Source organism: Plasmodium berghei, assembly GCF_900002375.2.
Source record: "Plasmodium berghei ANKA genome assembly, chromosome: 12".
NCBI lineage: Eukaryota > Apicomplexa > Aconoidasida > Haemosporida > Plasmodiidae > Plasmodium > Plasmodium berghei.
Window position 1 is genome coordinate 1,219,656 of NC_036170.2, and position 18,549 is coordinate 1,238,204.

Genomic DNA, 18,549 nt, shown 5'->3' on the forward strand with positions numbered 1-18,549 from the left:
ATATTGACCGAATTATATGCCTTTCCTATACTGCTGCATTTTTGTTACAATTTTTTAATATTTTAATTAATTAGTATGATTTTCACGAAACCCAAATAAAAAAAACGTTATATTTTAAGAAACATATGTGTGTACGAAATTTATATATGCACCCATATGTTGTAAAGCAATAATCATAGGAACCCTACATATCCCATCAAAGATATATAGACATAGATATATATGTATGTTTGAATGCCCATAAAAATAAACACATATATATTATGCTTATTAATTTTATCACAATATATATAATATTATTTATATATATCAAATTTTCCGAATTTGTCACCCTCTATTATAATAATTATTCAATTAGTTCATAAAAATCAATAACCATAGAAATTATTCCATTCATATTTATGTATGAATTTGTTCGATTTCATAATTTCGTTTTTTATTACTAGAAATTTTATTTATAAGCCTTTATTTGTCGTGCCATTGTCATTTTGTTTGTATTCATTGTCACACATTGTCATTAAATGTCGATATTGCTATTGGTATTTTTTATTATTATAACTACATAGAAATTAGTCCTAAAACATTTTCAAACTAGTTATGCTATTAAAAACATTTTCATCAAATATAAAAGAAAAAAACATGTAAATATATATATTAAAAATAAAAACTGAAAATATAGAAATTTATTTGTAAAAATGAAGCATATAAATGAAAAGCATAGTGTAAAAAATAAAGCCCTCAAATATGGTACCATTACACATATAGACAGATATAAATAAATAAGCTTATGTACAAAAAAAACAAATAGAAAAAAATGAATATGCTCATATAACAATACATATATATCATCTTTTATTATTGACAATATGTACATACATATATAATAATGATGATAATAATGGCAATATAATAATGGCAATATAATAATGGCAATATAATAATGGCAATATAATAATGGTAATATAATAATAAAAGAATATGAGAATAATGTACATACAGCTAATATTACAAAAATGGCTATTTGTGTGCAAAAAAAAAAAAAATAGCTACTATGTCAATTTTTATATTAACAATTAATATTTTTCTTAATAATAAATGAACATATATAAATAAAATATATCATATATATAACTATAAATGTATTATTAAAAAACATATTGAAGGAAAAAATTATCATTGTGGATTAACGGAAGGAAATGTTATGTGAAAGTTTTTGTATAATTATTATCAAATAGTTGCATTAGTGTATAATTCCATGGTTGTACGCTCTTGTACGATTTTGTGAAATTTCATGGGGAGTGATATATGCTCATATCTTAGTGCCTAATAGTTGTTTAATTATTATTATTTTTTATTTTTATTGCTTTTGCACATGCAAAAGTGGATACGAAAAGTGATTAAAAACGTAAGTTAAAATTATTGAAATATTAAAGATGAAAATTTGTCAAGCTCATTTGTATTTTTAAAGGTATTATGTGTATAATAAGAATAATTATTTTTCAATTTTTTTGTTATAACTGTTAATGAGTTTAATAGCTCTTTTTGTTTTTCTTCATTATATAAACTTGGTATTTTTTTAATCTCTAAATTTTGTGCTAAAACTTTTAAAAGAAAAAATATGTCGTCATAACATGTCGAATCGTTTACATATCTATTTAAATAGTGAATAGCCATATAATACTCTTGAAATGTTATGTTTTGTATATCATATGCTAAATTTGATAAACAATTGTCTCGTAAATCTTGTAAAATATATTTAATTGTTCCTTTTTGAAATTTCAAAATATTTTCTGATAAATAATATAAAGATAATAGAGAAGGTGATGAGTATTTTAAAGAACTATTCAAATTATTTTCATTTATATCAATTTCTTTGTTTTCTTCTTTTTCTTCTTTTTCTTCTTTTTCTTCCCTTTCTTCTTCGTCTATTTCATTTTTAAATGTACTATGACATATACTGTCCGATTCTTTATCACATATATATCCCAAATTTTTATCATTCTGATTATTTTGTTTTTTTAGTTTACTTATTTCTGAAATATTTCTAAACAAATAATTTCCATTAGTTTTAGCTCCGATTGGAAAGCACGTAATTTTGTTTAAATCATTTTCGTTTTTCTTTTTATTTGTATTATAATCATTAAAATCAGTTAATATTGTATTAAACTTATGTGAATTATTATTATTATCATTATTAATATGGTCATATAAATTGGTATATTCTCCAGATTTTATATTGCCAATTTTGTTAAGCATATCATTACAGTATTTCTTTTGTTTTGAATTATCATGAAAAGTCAAAACATTATTGCAATAGTTGTTGGTTGTGGAATTGGTAGAATTAATAACATCATTACAATTATTATTCGAATTATTTTCACAAAAATAATAACATTCATTATTAGAATTAGAAAATGAAAGTCCAATATTATTATGGTTATTACTATTATTACTAGAAATAAGAGTATTGAAGCTATTATTGTTTCGAGGTGAATTGTTACTAGGAATTGGGATATTAATATTATCTTTTTTTGTTTTTATTTTTTTCCCTTTTTTATTATCCATATAATAACCATCTTTTTTTTCATCATTTTCAAATAAACTTATATAATATTCTTTTGGAAATATTGTAGTTTCAAAATCAATATCATTAGTATCCGTATTATTTTCAGGATTTTTTTTTATTTTTTTATATAAGTTATATACTTTTCTACATTCTATAGCCATTTTTTTTGCTTCTAAATATCCATATTGTTTTATAGGATAATATTTTGCACATCTTCTTCCATTTGATGTGTACCAAGTTGCTTTCCATCGATATTGTTTTCTATCGTAATGTACACCAACAATTCTTGAGTTTATATCATCGCCATTTTCTTCATTTGTGTTATGAACGCTATTATTACAACCATTTATATTTACTACTTTATCAATATTTTGAAATCCACCTAAATTGTTAATTATATCTTTATATTTATTTATATTTTTAATATCATCAATTTTATTATGGTCAGTTTCAATATTCTCTATACCTTTATCATAATCGTGATTAAATATTGTTCCCAATATATTTTTTTCGTCATTAACTATTGTCGTTTCTTCTTTATTTTGGCTTGCAATTGACTTCAAAATCGGTTTCGAATTTTGGTTGTCTTTTGATATTAAAAATCGATTTTCATTAATTCCAGTAGAAGATGAAAAGCTTTCCTTTCGAATTCCTACATTTCTAGAATTTCCTAATACATTTCCCAGTTCATATTTTTCTATCCATTTGTTCGAAATTCCTGAATCCTTTTCCTCTGCTAAATAATCATTACTATTATGTATAATATGACTTTCTTTAAAATCAGAATAACCATTATTTGATGAAAATTGTTCTAAATTTTTATAGCATGAAGAAGCAGATGATATATAAGAAGCAGATGATTTTAATGATGTGCCTGTAGAAGTACATGTTATATTTTTTTTTAAATTTTTTTTTATGTTATTTGTTTTTTCTCCATTTTTTTCATGTTCTACATCATTATTAATACTATTTAATTTGATACTCAAACTGTGTTTAGGCCCTAATTGGTTTGTCTTTTGGAAAATGGCATCTTTAATAGTATTATTTTGAATAGTATTAATATTATCTTTATTTATAGCATTTAATAAATTTATATTTTTATTTTCTAAATAATATAATTCCTTTTTAATTCGTGAATTATCTTTAGGGATATCATTTTGAGTTTTATGAGAAACATCTTTTTTTTTTTTTTTTTGAATTTTTTCTATTCCTCCTTTATCTAACTCACTCAAGACATTAACTTGGTAATTTCCATCATTTTCCCATTCAACCATATTCGTTTTACTATTACTATCATTATTATCATGATCAACGTTTGATTCGCTAATTGTAAACGCTCTTTTATTTTTCTCATTTATTGCACTATTATTTAAATATTTATTTTTTAATAAATTTAATATTTGATTCCCATCACCTATAGAATTTTGTAAATCATAATTCTTAATGGTATTCACATTTGTACTATTCATTTTGTCAATTTTAAAAATATCTATATTGTCACGTGTTTGCAAATTGCTTAAAATATTTCCAGCAACTAATTCTTCAGAATGTGAATTACTTCTAATAGAGCCGCTTATAGAATCGGAGAATAAATTATTATTTTGATCAACAAATGAATTATATTTCCTAATATCACTATTATTATCACTACTATAATAATATTCGCTATTATTACTCATGAATTTCTTTGAGGCGTCTTGAATATTATCTGAAACACTATTAATTGAATTTTCCCATATATTTGCACTTCCATGCATAAAATTTGTATCATTGTTTTTATCATTTTGATTTGTAATATGTCTCTTTTTAGTAATATTTTGACTATTCAACGTTTCATCTTCTGAATTTGATTTATCTATAATATTTCTTTTTTTTATATTTCTTTTATTATTTTTTTTAATATTATATCCTTTATTATTTTCAATTTCGCCAATTTTACAATTTTCTCGATTTTCGAATTTTGATTTATTATTTTGATGTTTGGCTCGATATGCTTGTTCAAAAATTAAAGCTTCTTCTGGAATTTTCTGATAATTTTTACAATATATAGCTAATCTACGAGCATAATCAAATCCAAATAATTTAATAGGAAAATATTTTGCAACTCTTTTGCCATCTTCATTCCAATTAACACTCCATCTTTGTTGGTACCTATCAAAATAAACACCTTGAACTAATGGGAATTTCTTAGCTCTTTTAACCATTTCTTCAGTTAATATAGCTTTATGTAGTTTATATTGGGCACCACCTTTTTTACTAGGTAAATGTCTTAAAATATCTAAATATTTAAACATTTCCCTTTCATCCATATTTCTATTAAATAATATAGGTATTTCTTCATTCCTTTGTTCGATTTCTGACACATTTTCATTATTATTGTTATATTTTTTATTTTTTTTATTTTTTTTTTTTTGTTTATCATCTTTTTCTTCATCAATCTCATCCTCATTATTTTCCCAAACTATTTTATTTAAATATACCCCTTCTTTTTTTTCTTTTTCTTTTTTTTTTAATATTTTATCTTCCTTTTTTGAATCTCCTCCCCCATTTTTACCTTTATCATGTAATCCATAAAATTTTTCGGATTTTTTTCTTAACTCTTCAGACCATAAATTTATACATTTTTTTGCTGCATTTCGTTGGGGCCTTTTTGAATATGATTCGTTAGGTATATTGGGAGGGGGACAAGATGTTCTATCATTATAAATAGATGCTGTAGGTTCTTCTGTATTTACATGATTTGTTCTAATACTATCTTTAGATACGCTAATGTCATTTTCAATCTCATTAATAACCGTTTTAGATTCGTCAACAATATTATTATCATATTCAGATTCTTTTTCATATATACAATTTCTATTATTAAGGCCATGTTGATTTGAAATTTCGTAGTTATCAATATTGTTATTTTTTTGATATATAGTAGATTGAATTATTTGAGGAGGCATATTATGAATCATTGCATTTTTATTATTTTTTTCTGAAATGTTATTTTTTTCTGAAATGTTATTTTTTTCTGAAATGTTATTTTTTTCTAAAATGTTATTTTTTTCTGAAATGTTATTTTTTTCTAAAATGTTATTTTTTTCTGAAATGCTATTTTTTTCTGAAATGCTATTTTTTTCTGAAATGCTATTTTTTTCTGAAGTGGGCATTTTTTTTACCCCATATAATAGATCCCCATTATCGTTGGCATTACATTTTTTATGAATTAGTTCATTATCTGACACTCGGATTGGGTTATTAATTATATTTTCCGAATTTAACATCTCTACCTCATTTTGATTAAAAAAGTTTTGTACTATCATTTGCTTGTGACTTATATCTTCTTCTATTGTTTCATTATTATAAATATAATTTTTATAAGCATTTATAGAATTAATTTGTTTTTTAATATTATTTAATGATAAATTGTCGTTGATTCTTTTTCGTTTTTTTTTTTTTTTTTCATCATTATCTGAAAGGTTATTATTGCTATCTAAACAATTTGTATCTGTTTGTTCTAAATGTTGATCTTTAGGTTGCTCTAAATTATTTGAAGATATTTTGTTAATATTTTTTATATGCATAAGCATTGATTGTACTCCGTTTTTTTTTATTATTTCTTTATTTTCCTTATTTAAATCACATTCTATATTTATTATGCTGTCACTTTGATCGCCATCAAAATTATGATTCCTAGCTATTTTTTTTTTCTGTACTTTATTACAAAATTTATTTAATTTATTTGCTAATTCTGTATTATTTAATAAATCATATGTATTTTCATTAAATTCAAATTTATTTAAATTATTTGTATTTCCCACATTTTCATTTATTAATTTTGTATTTTTATTTTTTTCTTTTTTGTCATAATTAATAATACCATTATTTATTAGTGAGTTATTATTTTTTTTAGATTTTTTTAATTTATTTGAAAAATTATTAACACTATTATTATTGTATTCTTTATCAATATTACAATTTTTATAGTTATCTTTATTATAACTAATGCACTTTGGGTTTTCAAAATTATAATTTAATTTTGAATTGTTAAAACAAATTACAGTACTACTACTATTAGATGCATTATCCATATTAGTATTATTAAAACTTTCAGAAATTGAATTTTCTTTATTACATATATAATTTTCATTACAAACTTCTTTTATTTTATTATCATTATTAATCAAAATTATTTTAGTAGAGTTACTATCCAATTTATTATCATCTATATTACTATAAATATTATTTTCACCATTTAAATTACTAATATCACTATTATGCCTTAAAAGCTTTGTATTTGTACATGATGTAGAAGTAGAAATTGCCGTATCATTACTATCATTGCATTTTATTAAAAAATCTACATTTAATTTTATACTATTTTTTATATTATTTGTTGTATTATTGCAAATATCATTATATTCTACATTATTTACACGCATATTATTATAACATTCAAAATCATTTATTTTATTATCTACATTTGTTTTTGCTTTCCTCAAAGAGTTATCCATTTCATTTGCTCTGTCCTTTTCGTCGCTTCTATCATTTCTATTTTTATTATTGTTAATATCATTTGTATTATTATTAATATTACTAGTATCCATTCCATCGATATCACCTTTATCACTAGCTATATCATATGAATATGTATTAATAGGTGCCTGGAATAGCTCGTTCGGATTTGCTTTCTTTAATTGACTAATATATAAATCATAATCCTTTTGATTAATTCCAATTTTGATACCTTTATCATTAGAATTGTTCATAATGGATTTATTCGGCAATATATTAATTTGCCTAATTGTGTGCATATAGGCGTCTTCGCCAATATTATCAAAGTTTTCATCTTCAGGCTTCATGTTATTTTTTAATTTATGAAACAATAAAATAAATAATAAAGATAAATAAAAAAACTAAGAAAATATATAAATTGTATTATTACAATAGTAGTAATAAATTTATTCAAACATATAGAAATAAAATTAATTTTAAAAAATATAATTTTTTATTATAATTAAGCAAACATGCATATTTAAATTGTCTTTTTTTTTTTATTGTTACTTATTGCTATTTTTGTAAGGACAATAAAAATATATTGATCCAAAAAACAAAATATAAATTTACAAATATATGCAATATCGTAAAAAGACTTTTTTTTTATCTTTATTTTACCTTTATAAAAAATTTTAAAACAGGAAATTCTTAATTATATATCTCATTATTATATGTATACATGTATGTATGTATGTAGTATATATATATTAACTCATTCTCATAGAAATGCATAAATACAAATTAGTGAAAACTAAAATACAAAGGATATATTAATTAATGTACATATATTCTTAATAATAAAATACGCACATTTGATAAATATAAGAATAACCCCCAAAAAAAAGTGGATACTAAAAAACATAAATTATAACATTCTTCTTATATAATAACATACACATGGGAATTTATTAAAACCATATGAACAGTTCACGTTAAATAAAAAATGATCACGATGCTTATATAAAGTATTATTCCAAAATACAAATTAGTTTATCACAAAAAAAAAATTATATAATTTTATATAATTTTCTCCATTTTATAATTTTTCATCTGGTTGATCTATCATTCCAGAAAAACCCTAATTATGTATTTTTTTAAATTTTTATATCACAAAAAAAATGTTATTATTGAACAATGTATAATTACAATAAATAATAAAAATATAATAACAGCATTGTTATAAATATGTATAATCATATATATTACTTTTGTAAATAAATCAATATATATATAATATACATATATTAATATAATATAATATAATATATACACTAAATTTGATGTCTAAATCTTCTTATATTCGAATAAAGATCCACGAAACTTAATGTAGCTCATGAAAAAAAAAAAAATGGAATAATTTTGTAAATTAAATGCAAAGAATACTTTAGTAGTTTCCACTTGTCTGTGAATCAATACAATATAAACATATGAATTGGTAAAATTTATTACAAATGTACGTTTTGTATTTATAGAATAATAAACAGCAAATTTAATCATTGATTTGTGAATGTATTTTTTGTTTTCATTTATGCATAAATATGAAATATAGTACTTTATTTTACATCAATTAGCCTTTTGTTATCACTACATATAAAAATAAATTATGTATATAAGAATATCCTGTTATATACATATAAATACTTGTGCATACATTGTGTAAATATATTTATATATGATTATTTTTAAATTGAGAAATATAAATATGCATATATTTGTATAGAAAAAGATATATCTATGTACAAAATGGTGTATGACTGCACATAAATTATAAATAATTTTTTTTTATAAACTTGGCTTTTTATATGAACAGTTAAGAAAAAAAAATACATATATAAGATTTTAGCTATATAAATAAACATTTTTTTATGTGGCAATTTATCAAGCTTATATCTCAAATGTGGAAAATTGTAAATATAGATATATTTGATAAGAGAGTTATTGTAGGTAATTAGAAAATAATCCACATTGAAACAAATAAAAATATATATTATCTTCATAAATTTTATTCCATATATTTCATGTATTCACACATTTATCTTGGAAAAAAATATAAATATTATAAAATAAAGGTACATATGCATATGCATGCATCCAATAAATATATGTTGTGTAAAGAAGGAACATACGATTTTGTGTGTATTTTTATTATATATATTTTTTGTACTATTTTGGGTTTTATTTATTTTTTTAACTATTTTACAATAATTTTAACATGTAATAAATATATACACACGCAAAAATAATATATATAATATTGTGTAAATGGGGAAATATAACTATGTGGTCATGGATATGTTTACTAGTCAATGAGTAGTTTATAATTGTATAGCATCTGTCATTGTCAAGCAATATTATTATTCTAAAAATTTATACTAAAAAAATATTAAAAAAATTTTAATCGAAAAGATAAAAATATACATATAAATTAAATTTGTATATACATAAATTTCTTAATATCTTACTGTCTTAATTACATGCGTGCCTTTTTTATTTTTCCTTCTTTTTTTTCCATATATATTCTTTCCATAAATTTTATAACATTATAATATATTATCAAACTTGTTAAGAAAAACACACAAAATAAAGAACGAAAAGAATTTATGTAATAATACACATTTGTTACTACGCAAAACCTAGAAAAAAATGCATACACAAAAAGTAAAGAAATTAGGATAATTACTCACTCTTTCTTATTTTTATATAAAATTGATAAAATAAGAAGATATGATATAAATTTCTTACATACAAAAGTTAATTTTTTTTGTTTAAGCGCAATATACATATGTTTACATACACAATATAATGTTCCACTTGTTATAATATTGAAATTCACGAAAAAAAATAATATAAAACTTTGATACTTTAAAAAAGCACCTTTGCTTTCGTGTGCATGCGTTAAAATGGAATGAAAAAAAAAACAAAATTATAAAATATGAAATCTTATATATAAGTTGCACATGTGTTACCAATCTTTTGAGACGTTCTTATTTTAAAGGAAAATATATTTTTAACACGTTCACACATATTTATGTATATATAATCTATCTTTATAAGAAAATAACAAGAAATAAATTTTCTTTGAATAAAGCCACTTATTAATAAGATCTTTGTAGTATACAATTAAGGAATATATAATAGATGCATAATTAAACAGATAACATTCGAATTATTTTATTTTTTTTTTTTTTCACAATATGGATATATTATATGGACACAGATGTGCATAAGATATTGTTCGTTTTAAAAAAAGATACAGGATATTTTTTTAATGGCTTATAAAATTGGAAAATTTTTAATAATTCAACCGATGTGCATATATAAGAAAAAAAAGGAGAATATGCATACACATTGCTTATGTACATATAATACGTGTACATACACCTATATTTTTATTATTTCCATTTATTGGATAATATCAAAAATATCGTCCCTTTTAACGTTTTGTGGGATTTTCCACAAAAGGACGAAAAAAATAAAAAATGATAAAACGTGCTAATAAATAAACCAAACAAAAATATCTAAATTCTTAGAATAAAATAACGTATAGTCGCTATATGATAAAAAAAAATGGGCATATATTTATATGGCCAGCAAGGCATTTCAAGGCTCAATATAATTTCAAATTTTAATCTATATATACAAAATGAAACATTTTCAAAAAACAAAGAAATTTAATTAAACGTAAATAGTGTGTGTAATACAATTTTACTGCATAAACATAAACTTCAATTGCTGAATATGCTTGTGAAGTGTTCATATTCATTTCGTCAAAATATCCAAGCTAGCTAACTATATATATATACAGGATAAAATAAAATAAAAAATATGGCCATTCATATGCATATTTTTGGACAGGAGAATGTTGGAAAATTTTGTGGTTCATCATAATTAATATTATTTTAAGGAAGCAATTGCACGTTTTCATTTTTTCATAAAGTTATTAGAGAGATACAAAAAGGAAATATAATTAAAAAAAAATAGTATTTATGTTTTTAATTTTTATGTATGTTTCCTCGTCAAAATTGTAATAAAATTTTCTTCTCTATATTTTTTTTAAGGAAATATAATAGTAATAATTATATTCTATTAGTACTATAGTTTGGGTAGTTCCCTTTTTAGTCAGAAAATAGTTATTCTTTTATAAGTTATATGCATACTACATAATATGCAAAGTTATATATATTTAAATAAAATATTGAATTATTTTAAAATTTATTGTTATTCCTTTATTTATAACTATACATGTACATAAATTGAATATTAAGAAAAAAAATTATATGATTATTTATTATGCTTATGTCGAAAAAATGTGCATTATGCACTATATACAGCTAGCTCTAATATAATATAAATCAGAAAAAATTAGCATATAAATATGCCCCTGGATTCGACCAAAATTTTATATACATCAATAAAAATAAATGTAAATAATAGCATGTATATATTTTTTATTCCTTTAACAAAACGTATTCCAAAAATGGGTCTATGAAATATATCGAATGTTTTGAATATATGTATACAATATGCCCATATGTATGGTATTTTTGATTCTCATATGCGGAGGAAATTGTTCATTGAAACTGTTATGAAATCATAAAACTTGGTAATAACATTACGCATGTATGTGTTTATAATTTTTTTTTCTTTTTATTTTGTCATGTCACTTTATTTCTTTATAGTCAATGGGCAAGCAAAATGCATATATATATTATACTAATTTTCTGATTTACCAACTAATTTTGTTTTTTTTGCGCCTCTTAATAAACCAGTTCTTCTAGCAGCTATTAAACCAACTTTTTGTCCAGCAGGAGCACTTCTAGAAACAGTTGATGGATGACCAATATGTTGATGGTTACCACCACCATGAGGATGGTCTACTGGGTTCATAGCAACACCTCTAACTTTAGGCCAGCAATTTCTTTTAACTCTATATTTATGATGAGCAACACCTGCTTTTAAGATTGGTTTATCAATACGACCTCCAGCACCAACAACACCAACCATAGCTCTTGCTCTTGAATCAATTGTTTTTTTTGCCCCTGATGGTAATCTTATTTTTGTTTTTTTTCCATCTTCAGATTGTCCTACTACAGTAGCATAACATCCAGATGCCTTAACTAAAGTTCCTCTATTTCCTGCCATATGTTCTAAATTACATATTAAAGTACCTTCTGGCATTTTACCAATAGGCAATACATTCCCTACAGATAAAGGTGCTTTAGTTCCACATGATATATATTGCCCTGTAAACATTCCCTCAGCAGCTACCATTAATTCTTCTTTTTTTCCATATTTTTCAGTTTTTTTAAATAATATTTTTGCTAAAGGTGCTCCTCTACCTGGGTCATGAATAATATCTTTTACTAATCCCTTTATATATCCTTTTTTTTCACAAAAATCTAAGTGACGTAATTTGGCTGCACCTTTTCTATGGTGACTGTGAGACTTGAAAATCGAGCCTCTTCCTTTTCTTTGTCCTGAAAAAAAAAATTTAAAAAAAAAATATATGTTAAAATTTATTTGTAGAATATCATTCAACGATTTATATAATATAAAATGAGGTAAACATAGTACAAATAAAAAATAGTGAAAAATAAACTAACACTATTTTTTTTTTTTTTTAAATTACCTCTTATAACTCTTCCCATTATAATAAAACTTTTTTTTTATGTTTTTAATATAATTTTACAAAATTGCAAAAATTTAATGTGACTTAACTCATTTATTTTCCGAAAAGAGAATAAAATAAATTCTCTTCTTTTTCTGCTTAACGTTTATTTTATTAAAATCAATTTTGTATTTTATTTTAAATTAAAAAATTTTATTTTTATAATTAGTTTTTTCCTATTTTTCGCTTTGTTATTATTTATTGTTAACCACGTATATATTTTTTATTTTTTTTTTAAGTAGGGCCATAAAAATCGGGATACCAGTTTTAGTAGTGTATTATGCATAATATTTGATATGCATAATGTTTGGTATACATAATATATAACCATTTTAAGCGCGCTTAAAAAAGCACTTCATATATATCCATATAAATAATTCGTATAAATATTATTTTTGTATATAGGTACTATTAATACATATATAAAATGCTCGCAGCATTTGAAACCTGCATCTTTTTATTTGCTAACATTTTTTTTTAATATGAAGTGATTTAAGAGGTTACATATTACCTACTTAAAAAATAGCATAATATATAAAATAAACTTAATATTGTATATATAATTAATCTATAAAATTGGAATAAAAAATTAAATATATAAATCTTTAGTCAATTAAAATGAAAAAAAATAAAAATAATAAAAATATTAGCACAATTATTCTCAATTATATATATAAATTATTTAATATATTTTTTTAATTTCCATATTTATTATCCATTCTAAGCTACGTCAATCTATTGTTAATTTTATCGGCATTTTTGTGAGGACAGTTTTACTAAAAATTATAATCCATATATTTGTATCCAATTTATAAAATAAAAAGCACGTATATACATGTAGAATGTGTATAATATAGAAAAAAATCAAGTTGTTTTACTACCCCTTAATTAAAACATATTTGTATACTAAAAATTGAAAAGGCATAAATAAATATTACCAATGATTTTGCTTTTTCAAAATCTTTATTTTATAACTCAATTATAATAGAAAATCATTGCAATTTATGGGTAGCTATGTTGTTTTTTTTTTTCCATACAATAATATAATAGTCTAAGTTTGCCACAAGGCTTTATAAAAAATATAAAACGAACAGATAAAAATAGTTTCATTTGTGCTTTATTTGCGGCTTTATTTGTTGGTTATTCTTTTCGACATGAATACAAACTTAGTGACGTAGGTAGTACTTTACCTCAGTATTTAAAAAAGGCAAATGTTTATTTTTTTTTTATTGTGAAAAAATATTTTTAATAGTTAAAAAGGTTCAATTATTATGGATAAGTTTTTAATTATAAGATGGGAAAAAATACATAAGTTCATGAACAAAAATGACGAAATTGTGCATGTGTATATATTAGAGAATATTTATAACATATTAGTGTTTCTATAGTTTTTCTTTTCATTTTGTATATATAGATAAAAGGATAGTTATCCAAATATGTTTTTTTTTTTTTTTTTTTTTCCAATTTTGTCCCATTAATGTTGGATTTCTTTAAATGATGTTATTGAAAGTTTAATTGTCAGGGACATCAATATCTCCATTATCTATCATTTCTTGAATGGTGGTTGGTTTTTTTCCATCTACAGTACATCCTATTGAATTGCAAGTACCTAATATTTCTTTTACAGTTCCTCTAAATTCTTTTGCTCTTGATTTTTCTTTCATAGCCCTTGCAATAGAATAAACTTGTTCGATTTTTAAATTACCATTGTGTTTTATATTTTTGACTTTTTTTCGATCTCTAGGGGCTTCATTTAATTCTTTTAAAACCATAGAAGCAGATGTTGGCACAACTTCTATTTTTGCTTGCCTGTTTTGAATAGTTAATTTAACACATATCTTTAATCCTTTCCACGATTGTGTTTCTTTAGCTATATCATCACCAATCTTTTTTGGAGATAAACCTAATGGACCTAATTTGGGAGATAAAACGGATGAAGCTCCAACTTCTCCTCCGACTTGTCGGATATAAACTATTATATAAAAGGAAAAAAAAAAAAAAATTAGTGAAAATGTACTAACATTTTTATACAGCATTTGCGTTGCTATTTTCGAAATAAAATATTTGATCATGTATATTTCATTCCACACAAGAGGACATGTTATACTTCCTCCCCCCCTTTTTATGCATTCGAATATTAAATAAAATATAAAAATAATGATGAATAATAAGGATACAAAAGTAATGATGAATAATAATGGTATAAAAATAATGATGAATAATAAGGATACAAAAATAATGATGAATAAGTATATTTATATTACCATATCTTATTTCATTTGGATCTGGTCTTTTGGCCATTTTTGTTTATTTTTTTATTATTGTAAAAAATTAAAGAAATTTTTTAAAAAGTTATATATTTTTTGTGGAAAATAACAAAAAAATAAAATAAATGTTAAAAATAATAATATTGAATTTTTCTTTTTTCTATTTTATTATTATGAAGAATTGAAAATTGCTTAAAAATTTAAGTATAATTTTTTAAAAGCCAAATAAAAAAAAAACTTATTATGCATACTATTTCGAAAGGGTTAATAAAAATTTTATTTTTTGTATAGGCATATTTGGTTTTAACGTATATAGTTATACATAAAATATATTATTACCTATTTTTTTACATGTTAAAATATTTTTCACTTATATAATATTCCATTTCAAGGTTAATAGAAGATGCTACTTATTATTTTATGAGGGTATGTTTGTTTGCATAGCATATTATTTATAATGTATATAATATTTGTATATGATAATTAAGGTGCAAAAGGGAAAGAAATAAAGTAAAATAAAATAATAATATTTTTATCAAGGCTAACTCTAAAATATATGTTGATGATTATATATATATATATATATATACAAATTATATATATAGTAAGTTTTTTTTTTGAATAAATTTAAATCCTTAATTTTTATCGTTTTTTCATGATTTATTTTTTTTTATATAATATTAGCAAAAAAAAAATAAAGTATTACAGATTTATGCATGAACTAATTATATTTGCATTTTTTATTTTATTAATTTGAGAATTTATTAGGAAATATATTATTTTTATTTTTATAAAATTTTAATATAAAAATGTAGAAATTCTCAAATTAGTGCAAATATATATATGTTGATTCTTACTTCCAAATTGACCATTGCAATAAATATGTGTGATAATCCAACATGGATATTTTTTTACATTTTGTGCAACCATCAAAAAGGAAAACAATTTATATATAATATCTGCTCCATTTAAACTTTCTCCTTTTTCCGCTCAAATTGAAGCATGTGTTTGTAAATATAACAAACTTAGTTTTGAGCATTTGATATGTTTTGCCTTCATTCAAAATGTAAAGCAAAGCAAATCAAAACAAAATTAATCAAAATAAAATAATATTGTCAAATGTAAGCACTGAAATCGTCTAATGATTAACCTTATTTTTGTAAAAAAAGAAAGACAAAAAAAAAAAAATTATATGCATATATATAATTCACAAAATTATTTGAAAAGTTATATGCAAAATAGTATACATGCATATGTGTAACATTCAAATGAGTAAAGGCAACTTTTATACTTTCGAAAAATAAAAGCATATAAATATAAAATAAAAAAAAATATAGAATGGGATATACTCCATTTTTATGAATTTCCATTTTCTAAGTTAACTGCTTAGCTCCCCTTTTGGCATCGCCATTAAGAAGCTTATAAATGTTATGTTTTATAAAAATATGTCTAAATTTCCAAGGAATATATTTATATTTAAATTGAATAAAATTTGTGCAATCTATTATAACTTGGTTGAGCATACAATTAACAAATTGTATTTCATCATTTTGTATGAAATGACTTTTATTTACATTTTTAAACTTTAAAATTAAATTAATAAATTTTATAATATTTTTATTGTTACTTAAATGGGAAATATTATTTTTTATATTAAATATTATATTCTCTAAACTTTTATAGTCATAATAATAATTTCCTAGTGAAGTATTTAAAATGTGTAATTCGTCTTCTATTTTTATATCTATACTTCTTTTGTTATATTGTTTGAATAGACATTGCACAAAAGATACAAATTTATCCATATTATATTCATCACTATTGTTAATTTTATTTCTTTTCAACATCCTATTATGTATTGTAAAAAAATAAAATAGGAAACTTCTTATTTGTTTAGGTGAGTATATATATATTGTTTTTTCTATATGATCCATTAATTTGGTATATATTTCAATTTTATTATTTAATATTATACCATTTTTGTCAATTGATGAAAACAAGACAAATTGTGATACTTCCTTATTTGTTAAGTTTAAATTATTTATAATATTTTTATATATTTGTTGTAAATAGTCATTTTGTATTTTTATTTCTCTTAAATTATACCTATTAATTTTTTTTTTTTTTTTTAAATATATATGATACGAATTTAAAAAAAGTACCAAATCGGATGGTATCATAAGATCTATATTTTTTAAAATATTTTCAATTAAAAGTTTTAACAAATTATAAGAATAACAATCATTCAAAACAAAAAGCTTAAATAGCATTACCATATCATTTATATTTATATTTTTCCAAAAAATATCCACATTATCACACTTATTTTTTAATATATTCTGTTCTAATATATAATATTCTAGATATTTTAATACTTTTTTTCGTCGTTTTTTATTTTTATCAAATATTTTTATTTTTAACATTCCATATAGTAAGCGAAGTATATCTTGAGGGCTAAACTCAGGTAGTAAAACCATCGCTTTGTCCATAAGTTTATATACTTGTTTAAATATTTCATTCTGACTTATTTTATCAAAAATGTTATTTCTTGTTCTATTATATTTACTTAACTCTATTCTAACTCTCACATTTTTTTTTATTTTCATCAAATCGTTATGATACTTTTTTTTACCCCCTGATTTTACTATTTTATATTTCCATATATCAAATATATGCTCACACACATTTTCAAAATGTTTCAACAAATGTGGAGAACTTATTCTTTTTAAATTCACACTTGGGGTTAATTTTTGGACTAGCATCGATGAAATCGTATTCATTTTTCACTAGACAAAAAAATGAACAAACTAATAAATATGAAAATGTGGAAATTACGAAACGGCCAAATGGCATCTTAAACTTCAATTTTATATCATGCCTTTATTACTATTTTTTTTTTAATTTTTTTTTATAAACCTACTACCTATTAACTATATCTTCTTCTCCTTTATTCATTCACTTATTATCGACTTATCCATTTTCAGCATCGTCAATTTTATTGTTGTAATTGTCAAATTTTATACTGATATATATTATCACATTCTATAACCGATTTAATCATATTTAAGCACTAACTTGGATGGGGATAGATATGATGCAATTTAAAAGAAATTCAAATAAATAAAATTGTCAATTCAAATGATTTTAAATTGCAAACAAATTTAAAGCCTATATTTTATGCATATATCTCTACCCCCTCAAAAAGTTATCAGGAATTAATTTAAATCTGCTTAAATGAAAAAAATGTAAAACATATCATGCAAAATAATATAACATTATAAATATGTTTAAAAGTAATGATTTACAATGTACTTTGAAAAATACCAAACTAATGAATGCATAAGCAAATATATAGAATTATCTACATGCTAAATGAAATAAGAAAAATTGATAAAAATGTGAAAAAACAAAAATACATATATTTGTACGTATAATAAAGCAAAAAAAAATGGGTGACTCAGAAACTTCTTGAATCTATGTAGATACTACCAATTATTTTTTTTATT

At 21.9% G+C, this 18,549-nt stretch overlaps 4 protein-coding genes across 4 annotated transcripts; all 4 read right to left on the reverse strand.

Annotated features, from left to right (window-relative positions):
- Positions 1–1,416: 1,416 nt before the first annotated feature.
- On the reverse strand, positions 1,417–7,413 carry PBANKA_1231600 (AP2 domain transcription factor AP2-O2; the record flags this gene model as incomplete). The annotated part of the gene is made up of 1 exon (XM_034566391.1): positions 1,417–7,413. One exon carries the CDS (start codon positions 7,411–7,413, stop codon positions 1,417–1,419), a length of 5,997 nt encoding a protein of 1,998 aa, XP_034422993.1.
- A 4,408-nt stretch (positions 7,414–11,821) lies between these two features.
- PBANKA_1231700 (60S ribosomal protein L2, putative) lies at positions 11,822–12,756 on the reverse strand (the record flags this gene model as incomplete). Its single annotated transcript, XM_034566392.1, has 2 exons — positions 11,822–12,585; positions 12,738–12,756. The coding sequence occupies 2 exons, from the start codon at positions 12,754–12,756 to the stop codon at positions 11,822–11,824; spliced, it is 783 nt and encodes a 260-aa protein (XP_034422994.1).
- Positions 12,757–14,287: 1,531 nt separating this feature from the next.
- On the reverse strand, positions 14,288–15,077 carry PBANKA_1231800 (60S ribosomal protein L12, putative; the record flags this gene model as incomplete). Its single annotated transcript, XM_034566393.1, has 2 exons — positions 14,288–14,748; positions 15,041–15,077. 2 exons carry the CDS (start codon positions 15,075–15,077, stop codon positions 14,288–14,290), a joined length of 498 nt encoding a protein of 165 aa, XP_034422995.1.
- Positions 15,078–16,416: 1,339 nt separating this feature from the next.
- Positions 16,417–17,823, reverse strand: PBANKA_1231900 (conserved protein, unknown function; the record flags this gene model as incomplete). Its single annotated transcript, XM_034566394.1, has 1 exon — positions 16,417–17,823. The coding sequence occupies one exon, from the start codon at positions 17,821–17,823 to the stop codon at positions 16,417–16,419; it is 1,407 nt and encodes a 468-aa protein (XP_034422996.1).
- Positions 17,824–18,549: the final 726 nt, after the last annotated feature.